At 38.2% G+C, this 11,686-nt stretch overlaps 1 protein-coding gene across 1 annotated transcript; it reads right to left on the bottom strand.

Moving 5' to 3' along the window:
* Positions 1-880: 880 nt before the first annotated feature.
* Positions 881-4,488, bottom strand: LOC106903843 (leukocyte immunoglobulin-like receptor subfamily A member 2; the record flags this gene model as incomplete). The annotated part of the gene is made up of 7 exons (XM_014967850.2): positions 881-1,808; positions 2,064-2,357; positions 2,627-2,914; positions 3,043-3,330; positions 3,405-3,689; positions 3,781-4,074; positions 4,155-4,488. Coding segments are annotated over 7 exons (2,112 nt in total), but the record flags the coding sequence as incomplete, so codon positions are not given.
* Between the last annotated feature and the right edge of the window lie 7,198 nt (positions 4,489-11,686).

Genomic DNA, 11,686 nt, shown 5'->3' with positions numbered 1-11,686 from the left:
TTGAAGTTGTGCTGATCTAACTCTGCTGTATGTACAGCTTCTAATGTATGTTGTCTCTTTGAAGTATAAAGTGAACTAGGTTTTTCTTTCTTCATCAAAGGTTTAAACATTTGGGATGCACATGTCATTATGTCCTTAGCTCCTGTATTGGTGCTCTCTTTTACAAAAAGGAAAATAGAAAAATTCGACTCACATTTTTCCTCCTTTTGTTCCAGCTGAATAACAGTGAATTAGTGTGGTGACAACAGTAAGATGGAATCAGCAAAAATCTATTGAATAGGGAGATTTTTAAGCCTTTAAGGTATAATATTACCTCATCCTCTAAGTATGAGCTGGGTATTTATGCAACATTGACAACAGAACCAAAATGCCTTTTCATAAAGCAAAATGCAGAACATTATCTCTATGTCAAAACAGTGGCATTCATTTATGTACTAAATATATGTCACCTGTGCAAAGACATCTGCTCCAGGAACTCAATGCATACACCAAGTGAGAGAAGTTAGGCTTTCTGAATATTCCAAATCAGCAAGCCAGATATGCTTAGTATATTTATATCTTAGTATAAATATATATGTGTTAATGTGTTAGAATACCCCTGTCAAACTCAACACCTAAATTTTATTGTGCATTTGTGGCAAGACTTTTTTTGTGAATGATAATAGACCAAAATTTCAGTCTCTAGGTGTCTGTAGTAGAGACATACCCGAAATACCCAGGAAATCCCATAAAGTCCGGTATAATTGTTTTTGCAGTGCATTGTACATACATACTCATCCAGTATTACAAACTCCTTTGGTTGTTAAATGATCATAGATCAAATAAAAATTACAAAAACTTTTGTCACTCACAAATGTTTAAATACCAGTATCAAAATCTATTAAATTCTAGGCTACATCATTTATTGAAATTCACCCACAGACAAGAACACCCTCAAATACAGAACAATGATGATTACAGTATGAAGGCAGAAATATAAATAGGCTCAAAATCTAAAAATAAAGCAATCAACTTTTATCCCATTGAAGATTTTACATTACAGTTGTGAAGAAAAAGTCAAAACCTCAATTAATACAGAAAAGCTTCAAGAAAGTCATAGGAAAGCCTCAAGATTACTCAACAAACTTTTAGACCTTTTTCTTTTATTTATTATACCCAGTAAGTAGACTATCTGCCATTGTGAGAAAAAAAACAATACTTAAATGTTTTGGGGGTTAAGCAGTGGTTTACAGCTTGAACCTTAATCTCAACCAAGTTTGTCCCTCATAGAGGTTTACATGTGTCATTGTATGTGTTCTTACATCTGAACAGTTATATAAAAAATAACTATTTCATTCTTGTTTACTTCATTACTGTATCATGAGTTTGCTGATTACACCGTGACAACTTACACACTCACCTCACACAACATTCATTAGATTAGATTAGTTTAGGATAGTCGTATATGAGGAGATTGAGGAAGGGTCAGGAACATAAACTTCAGTCATAAGTAACAGAAACTGTGACATTGTCACTTAGAGGGGAGGTGAAAGTTTTATATTCCACAAGTTTTTTGTAATAACAGCTGTAATTTCCCTCATGATTATCACTGGCTTCAAGAAATCTGAATGTAGAGGAGTTGGCACTTGATTGTTGGGTCTTGGTGAATGATTTAGAGGTCTTCTGCAGGGTGAATGATCCAGAGGTCTTCTTCAGGGTGAATGATCCGCCTAAATATTGGGTCGAAATAGAACAATTGATGGCAATGAGGTCACCAAAGGTAACCACGCCTGCAGGGTCCATGGTGATGCTTGGTTTTGGAAGAATCACTAAAAGCATAATGAGAATGTTATTTATTATGTCATTTTGAACTATTTGATTAAACTAATTTCACAAACAATTACCTGTCACGTTCAGGTTGACATCATCACTAAAAACTGAGCTAGAATCTGTTCTTTGAAACTGACACTGGTACGATCCCTCATTTGTAAACTTGAATTGATGGATAAGATTGTTCACCTGCTATAATCCTTTAAAACGTATAGTAAGCTCAATTAATCTGCAAAATAAAAATAAAAACACACCTGTTACAAAGAGTGGGACATCACTGCTGAAGTTAGAGCTGAAGTCTTCATTAGAAATCTTCACTTTGAACTGACACTGGTAGTCTCCCTCATCCGTAAAGGTAACTTCAGGGATATATAGAGTAGCAGAGTTGCTGCTTGAGTTCACAGTCTTTGTGAAAAGACCTGAGGTCTTTGTGAAGATGAATGATCCTTCTACTTCACCCCCAGTAATCGAACAAGAAATGTGGACATCCTGGCCCCACATAATCACACCAGCAGGCTGGATGGTGATGGTAGGCTTTGGTAGGCTCACTGAAAAATAACACAATGTCAAATTAGAAAAATTTAAAAGAGGACCAAAGTGCAGACTTGAGAATCCCATGGACATAAATAATTTATTGACATAGACAGACAGCAGCAGAACAAAATAATGCAGACAATGGAGGGTCCAGGAAAAAAGAGATGGTAAACCAGAAGGAGACACTGGAGAAGAGCGAGCTTAACTATACTGAGTGGAAGTGGACATGACAAAAGAGCAAGCAAATTTGAAAACAATCTAAAACATAAAGACAAAACATTACCAGTTAGCTGGACAGAATCACTCAAGTTGGTGCTCAAGTCTTGATTAAAAGACCTTCTCTGAAACTGACACTGGTACGGTCCATGATCCACCAAGTTGACTTCACTGATGTGGAATGAAGCCGAGCTGCTGCTTGAATTTACAACATGACTGATTGGTCCTGATGTCTTCTTGAAGATAAATGATCCTCCTACTTGCCCCTCAGAGACTGAGCAAGCGATGTTGACAGTCTGACCAACAGAAACCACACCAGCAGGATCCAAAGTGATGCTGGGCTTTGGAAGAAATACTGAAAAAATACACAAGAGAAAAGCTTTACTGCCCATAAACCTTTGACATAATTCACAGTGAGGAGACATCACAGTACATTTTAGAGATCTCATAAGAAATGGCAAATGTAAATTAAGACATAATTACCAGTTAGTTGGACAGGGTCACTGACGCTGGTGTTGAAGTCTTGATCAGAAACTCTCCGTTGAAACAGACACTGGTATAATCCCTCATCTCCCAAGTTAGCTTGAGTGATATGGAAGCTAGCTGTGTTGCTGCTCGAGCTTACAGTTTGGATGAAATTACCAGGTGTTCTCCTAAAGACAAATAATCCTCCTGTCCGACCCTCGATGACTGAACAGGTGAGGGTGGCATCCTGACCCCACGTCACCCCACCGGCAGAATCCAAGGTGATGGTCGGCTGTGAAAGATTCACTAAAAAGCAACAAAAACATCACGTCTTTTCTATGTTTTATCAAATGGCCAACACTAATAAAAACAATAATTACCAGTTAGCCAGACAGGGTCACTAAAGTTGGTGTGAAACACTTCACCAGAAACCGTTCTTTGAAACCGACACTGGTACCATCCCTCATTTCCCAAACGGACTGGTGCGATATGGAAAGTAGCCGAGTTGCTGTTTGAGTTTATAGTCTGAATGACAGAACTGGGAGCTTTTGTGAAAATAAATGATCCACTCAATCCATCCATAACGTCACACCTGATGCTGACACTCTGACCCCAAGAAACCAGACCGGCAGGCTGCAAGGTGATGTTGGGTTTTGGAATTTCACCTGAAAAATGGTCCAAAGTTTGGTCACCTGTTATAGTCCTTTAACCCTATAGTAAACTCAGTTTATCTGCAAAATAAAGATAAAAACTCACCGTTAACATAGAGTGAGACATAACTGCTGAAGTTGGTGCTGAAGTCTTCGTTAGAAATCCTCACTTTAAATTGACACTGGTAGTCTCCTTCATCCGTAAAGGTAACTTTAGGGATATTTAGAGCAGCAGAGTTGCTGCTTGAGTTCACAGTCTGACTGAAACTTCCTGAAGATTTCCTGAAGATAAATGACCCTCCTCCTTGTTCATTAGTGACTGAACAAATGATTCTAACATCCTGATTGAGGGAAATCACTCCAGAGGGTTCAATACTGATCGTGGGTGTTGGAAAGCTCACTGAAGAAATGAGACAGTTGTTATTTTCTCAGCACATTTATTTAGAGTTATAAGAGTAAATGAATGCAAAACAGTAATACCTCTTAGTTGGACTGTGTCACTAAAGAGAGTGGTGAAGTTCTCATTGGGAAGTATGATTTGAAACTGACACTTGTACCATCCCTGATCATCGAAAGTGGCCTGAAGGATGTAGAAAGTAGCAGAGTTGCTGCTTGAGTTCACAGACCGGTTGAATGAGCCTGTGGTCGTCGTCAAGACAAATATCCCTTTTACTTGTGCATCAGTGACTGAACAACTGATGCTGACATTACGACCCAAGGTGATGTCACCTTGAGGAGTAAGTCCAATAGTGGGCCTTATAGGGCCTGTCAAAAAAAAAAAAAAAAACACATTATATAGTGTCAGAGTCACACAGTGTCACCATAACAAAGTAAATACATTTCATAAAGGACTGTCAGGCTTCAGATTTGACGTCATTTCTGTACAATGACGACACAGATTCTATTTTCTTCTATTTATTGCAGCACTTTTATACAGCCTCTCGTCAACAAAAAGCCTGCGATTGACTTATTACACAATGGATGCACACACTGCACTATTTCTGGATGTAATAGACACAATTAAGTTTTTCCTTTAAAGTTACTTTAATTAATTTAATCAACATTTGAATTCATAAAATAATGAATAGAGTAGAACTTTTTCCAATTCTCCCAATGAGGATTTAAATTACACTCAACTTCTATACGTTTTTACTAATGCCTTTAGTAGGAAACTGACATTACCTGAACAGATGACACCAGCATCCTGACTGTGAGCACAGTTATGCACACCAAATCCACTGTGGGAGCATTCAGTCAGATATTTTTCATTGCCTGTACAGGCCACCTCATCAAGCCAGATTTGTCCTGTTCCCACTGCAAACTGACGGAGACTCACTGCTGTACCACAGCCCAGCTGTCTGCAGACCACTCTAGCATCATTTATGTCCCAGTTATCATTGCAGACTGTTCCCCAGGATCCACTGTTGTAGATTTCGACTCTTCCAGAGCACCGAGCTGACCCAGCTAATTTTACGTTGCCGCCTAAAAACAAAATCAATACCAATCAGGCAGTACATTATCACCACTTGAACTGTATGATACACATCATCTCTTCATCATGACACATGTTAGTAGGTGGAAAAGATTAGGTAGGTATTAGTGGCACAAAAGGTAAGGATTTTACCAAGTTTGACATGGGCAAAGTTGGAATGGTGACATGACTGGGTCAGTTCATTTCTAAAACAGCAGCTCCTTTGAGGTATTCCAAGTTTCAGTGGTCAATAACTATTGAAACAGTTAAAGGAAATAAAGGAAATAACGTAGAACCAGTAACCGAGTGATGGGAGGATAAGGCTAATGTAGTTGAGAAGCAAGGTAAGGTAAGGTAATTTTATTTATGTAGCACATTTTCAGCAACAAGGCAATTCAAAGTGCTTAGCATTAATTAAAAGGAAATACAAACAAAATAACAAACCATAGGAAAGATAAAAAGAAGAAAGAGAGCTAAATCCTTTTCTGGGTTAAAAGCAGGGGTGAAAGTATAGGGGTATGGCAGGGTACTGCGTACCCCTAAACGATTTAGCGGGGGTACGCAGTACCTGGAAGAGAGAGGAGCGGCTGTCTGCTGTAAAAAGTCAGTGGGTTCACTGTGCAGCCGTGACTGATTAGTTTTTCAAGAACAATCCAAAACGCGACTTAATCAGTTAAATAGCTTTCCCCCTCCCCATTTCATATTGTTTCTCAACTGTTCTTTGCTAGAGCAGGGGTGTGATACGTCGATGGCGGCACTAGGTGACAAACTGAACCCCGCCAGGGCGCTGAGACCAGCACGCCCTCCTCTGAACAACAACAACAAAAGAACAACAACAAAAAGTCAACAAAACGTTTTCAAATTAATGACCCAACAAAAATAATAATCTCAGTGATTATTGTTTCAACAAGGTCTTGCGCAATTCTGTGTGTTTCGGTTCCATTATCAAAATAACTAGCAGAGCAGGAGTTTAAAATTAACTAATCAATCACCGCTGTGTTCATGAGAGGCTTATTGACAATGGCAAAATAAATATCAAGCCTGAAAACCTACTGTAATGGACTAAATGTTTTAAACATAACCTGTGCTCAGCTCGAGGAGCGAGCAGTTGCCACGGCAATGGGTGTGCTCAAACGACAAAGGGAGAGAGAGAGAGAGAGAGAGAGAGAGTAAAAAAGTGCAAGTGGTTTTGAGTTGATCACCTGTTCAGGTTGTTTTGGCGCATCACAGCCCTGTAGTTTCTGAACGCCCAATAAACGACAAACTTGGACTAATTACCTCGTTCTTTGTGAGTATATGTTATTTACAACAAACATCAAACACAGTAAATATGTTTAATTAAGTACCTAACAAACAAACGGCTTCTACGTGATAATTATGTGAAATTAAATTATCTAATTCACAAATAATAGTTTTATTGCTCTCTGGAATCTCGCTTTGAGCTCAGAGTCTGAGAGGCTTTTCCTCTATCAATTTTTTTTTGCTTCTTATTTAATGGAAATATTGATGTTGATGATACTTTCTCCAAAATAATAACCTTTTTCAACCTTTATAGCTCCACTGTTGAAAATGAGGAGCTAACATTCACAAATGACATTGAACTAAAATTCTAGTCCAACATCTGGTTTGAGGTGATTCCTCTGGAACCTGTTGGAGGAAAAATATCCCAACTTACAACTTGTGCTTTTAACTTAACAGAGCTCTGTGGTTCCTCCTGTCAGTATGAGAGTCAGTGAGGAGGCGCCATGTTAGGAAGAGAAGTGGAAGCTGCAGGATCTTCAGAACAAACAGGTCATGATGCTGGGCTACTGATTACCCTCTGTCTGGACACAGGATCAATAGAACCAGTTTAAAATCTAAAATGCCAGACATGGAAAACTGGGATGCCCTCCATGCCATGATGTTCAGAATTTAGGTCTCATGGCATCTCAAGGTGTCAACATTGCAGTCAGTGGGCTGAAGGAAATACAGCTTTATTTTGTAACAATTCAAGAGCTACCCAGCTTTTATCACTTCGCAAAAAAATTAATCAGCACAGAAATTCCAAAGCACCAAAAGAAGCGCTATATATATATATATATATATATATATATATATATATATATATATATGTATTTATGGATATGTATTTGGATGTATTTGATTTAGGGTATGATTACCCTAAATCCCTAAATTATATATATATATAATATATATATATATATATATATATATATATATATATATATATATATATATATTATATATATATATATATAATATATATATATATATATATAATATATGTATATATATATATATATATATATATATATATATATATATATATATATATATATATATATATATATATATATATATATATATATATATATACTTTTGTCATAGTAGCCCCAAGAATTTCAAACTACTTTCACCCCTGGTTAAAAGTAAGATAAAACTAAGCAGTGACTGTTCCTGTTAAGTATTTCTGGATTCCAAGTTCGTAGTTATTCTAATTCTAATTCTGATTCCATTTCTGGGCTGTATAATATTGATCTAAATAGTGTGTACTCCACAATTTCTAATATTACTAATAAACTAAAGTAATCCTTTTCTGGGTTAAATAGGGAGTACTCCACCATTTCTAACAAACTAAAACAAAAAAGAGGAAAGGACACATTCGGGAAAATGGCAACATTCAGACAAAACAATGGGCAAAACAGAGACATGAGTGAAGGCGGTGTCTCACAGGGCCATAAAACCAGGTGGCTGAGGCTCCTGGCAAGTCCGATAGAAGTATTGTCGAAGAATGTCCTTGGGTGCGCTCAGCTCCACAGCTCCATGGAAACAGGAGGGGGTGAAGTGGGAAAGTGCGTTGTGTTTACATATCTTCAAGGAGATTGGAAATATGCAGCCCTTCTAAGGCCACACGGGGAAAGCCAATTCAGAAACAATGTCTTAGGTCGGGAAGATTATAAATTTCAATCTTCCCTAAAGTCTCTCCGATATATCTCAGTTCCCAATCATCCAAATTAGTTTGGTCATTCCACTGAACCGAAACTAGCAACTTCTCCAAGATCGATTCCAACTCATTAATGAGTTTTAGAGTCCTCGTCTCTGTCCACACCAACAGTTTGTGTGTTTGCTAGTTCGGTCAAGTCCATCACAAATTTGGCGATAAGCCAGGAATCCACAAGCTCCAAACAGCAGAAATCCTGTTATCATGAATAAATCCACGGTGAATCCCGCCAGGTATGTCCTCGCAGGACAAGAGGGCTCTCCTGTGCCCAGACTTCTCGTCAAAAATTTGATCAATTGCATTGAGAGATTGGTTGACCAGACCCATAATTTGTAGATTCGGAGGATGTGCAAAGAAAGGATCTAAAATATAGAAAAAGACAAGACAAAACAGAGCAAGCAGGGCAGGTATGGGCAGGGAGGGAGCGGAGGAAAAAAAGCATCCCCCTTCACCGAGAGCAAGAGAGAAAGTTCAACAAGAAAGCTGCAGAAGTTCAAATTGCTAAGGAAGTGAATGTTGGGTAGACGGTTGCATCGCTGCAAATTAGTCAGGGGAACTGACTGGGCATGAAGCGATGTTGATTGGTTCATTTCCACAAACACACACTTGTATGTAGCAAAATGAGAAATTCTCACCTGAGCAGATCACACTTGCATCTTTGTTGTGGTTACAGTTGTGATTCCCATATCCATTGTGTGAGCAATCAGACAGATTTCTTTCGCTCCCTGCACATCCCACATTATCAAGCCAGATTTTATCACTTCCTGGCCCAAAGTAGGCTGTCCGAGGGGCAGCCAGTGCTGCACCACAGCCCAACTGGCTGCAGACTACCTGGGCATCATTTATGTCCCAGTCGTCATCACATACTGTTCCCCATGAATAATTATAATAGATTTCCACTCGACCAGCGCATTGATAAGACCCAATTAATCGGACTGGGGCACCTATCAGGCATGCAAAATGAAATCAAAATATTGTAAAAAATCCAAATGCAGCATGTACAGGAATCCTGAATCTGTAACAATGCAAAACACATTCATGCTACTCAAAAAAAATTTTTATCTGAATAAGAAAATATATTTTTTAAAAAGTCATTCTTACCTGAGCAAACAACAATAACATCCTTACTGTGTCCACAGTTGTGTGTTTCAGAACCATTGTGCTGACATTCATTTAAATAAGTTTCATTTCCTAAACATGCCACTTCATCGAGCCAGATTGGTCCAGTACCTGGGCCAATTGCACCCCCTGTACTGGTACTTGTTGCTGGACCACAGCCTAATTGTCTGCAGGCAACATGAGCATCATTCATGTCCCATCCATCATTGCAGACTGTTCCCCAGGAGTTACTGTGGTACACTTCAATTCTTCCAGAGCATGACGCACCTGAACCAGCCAACCTGATCTGAGGATCTTCAGTTACACAAGAAAACACAGAAATCATTAGTATTTCACAAACAAAAAAGGTGTTGGATATCAAAACTCCCTTGCAAAAGTGTTCATTCCTCTCTTACTTATTTACATTTTGTCACACTGAAGCCACAAACTTAAATTTGTTTTAATCAGATTTTAGGTGAAAAAGAAACTGAAATTATTACATATAGCGACTCTTGAAAATGATATGTTCCTGTTAAGATGGCAAGATTATGTGAAAGAAGTAGAAAACCTAAACATATGAAGCTTTTTAATGTGACATAGATATTATTAAAAAGAAACTAATTTAAGAATGGACAATAGTGAACCTGCAGCAAGCTGTCTGCATTTAAGTTTTTTAATCAGTTTCACTCAAAAACTGTATTCAGTCTTCTTTAGAGTTACACTATTTTCATTGACAACTTGCTCCAATTTCCTCCATATTACATATATTGTGATAACATATCTTGTCTACAACCTTTCTAGGTGACCCCAAGAATCATGCAGGTGGTGTCAATCAGGAACATGCAGGAAAATGTGGTAGTATTTCAAAGTTATTTCAAAGAGGGAGAAACAATGCATGACACACTTTTCAGACTTTCATGTCGGAGAATTACAAAAACATTTGCCATTTTCCTTTGTTTCGTTTGTTGTATTTACAAGCAGGCTGGAGCTTAAAACATTTTTATGCTCAAATTATATCAGAAGAAAAAGAATAGTTATTCAAGTGGATTTATTTCACAGTAATATATGCAGTCTTACTTGAACAGATGACACCAGCATCTTCTCCGTGTACACAGTTGTGAGTCCCAAATCCTCTGTGCCTACACACGTCAAGAGAAGTTTCATTTCCAGAGCAGCCCAGATCATCAAGCCAGATCTGTCCAGTCCCCTGGCCAAAGAAAGCTGATTGTTTAGCTTCCTCAGCAAGACCACAGCCTAACTGTCTGCAGGCCACCACCGCATTGTTTAAGTCCCAACCATCATCACAGACTGTTCCCCAGACACCACTGTGATAGATTTCAACTCTTCCAGAACATGGCTCGTTTGATCCAGATAATCTGATTGAATCTGTAAATTTTTGTTACATGGAAAAACCAAAGTATTCAACAAAGACAATATGCAAATGTCTGCTCTAAGTGAACTTCAGACAGACACTGACAAAAATCTTTCATTACTTTTTTTTTTACTGAACTCTGTTTGTGGCCACAAAGGCTTTAGTCCTAATCAAATTAAAATCTGTCCAAAATTATTACTTTTTTTTTTAAATATCAAAGTTTTTGATAAAAAAAACTATGAATGTAAATAACACAACCTTACTTGAACAGATGACGCCAGCATCTTTGTCATGTACACAATTGTGAGTCCCAAATCCTCTGTGCCCACACATGGCAAGAGAAGATTCAGTTCCAAAACAGACCAGATTATCAAGCCAGATCTGTCCAGTCCCCTGGCCAAAGTGGGCTGATTGTGGAGCACCCAGAGCAGGACCACAGCCCAGCTGTCTGCAGACCACTGCAGCATCATTTAGGTCCCAACCATCATCACAGACTGTTCCCCAGACACCATTGTGGTAGATTTCAACTCTTCCAGAACATGGCTCGTTTGATCCAGATAATCTGATTGAATCTGTAAGTTTTCACAAAATAATGGAAAGCAAATGTATTTAACAAAGTAGACAATATGCAAATATCTGCTGTGGCTGTAGGTCATACAGATGCTTGCTGGCAAAAGCAGTAACCACTAATTCTTTATTTGCTACATTCCCCTCTTTTTAAAAAAAATCATCAAACTGTATGGCCCTGTTTGTGACCACACAGGCTTTATTCCTAATCAAATTAAAATCTGTCCAAAATTATTATTCTTTTTTTTAAATATTGACGTTTTTGATTATGGAAACAATTAAATAAATTATATCAGAAAACTATTAATGTAAAGAACATAATCTTACTTGAACAGATGACGCCAGCATCTTCTCCGTGTCCACAATAGTGAGTCCCAAATCCTCTGTGCCTACACACGGCAAGAGAAGTTTCACTTCCAGAGCAGACCAGATTATCAAGCCAGATCTGTCCAGTCCCCTGGCCAAAGAAAGCTGATTGTTTAGCTTCCTCAGCAGGACCACAG

Source organism: Poecilia mexicana, unplaced genomic scaffold (genome assembly GCF_051168715.1).
Source record: "Poecilia mexicana isolate PSO_F unplaced genomic scaffold, ASM5116871v1 scaffold_8, whole genome shotgun sequence".
Classification (NCBI taxonomy): domain Eukaryota; kingdom Metazoa; phylum Chordata; class Actinopteri; order Cyprinodontiformes; family Poeciliidae; genus Poecilia; species Poecilia mexicana.
The sequence above is the reverse complement of the archived record's forward strand: the minus strand, read 5'-3'. Positions and strand labels throughout refer to the sequence as shown.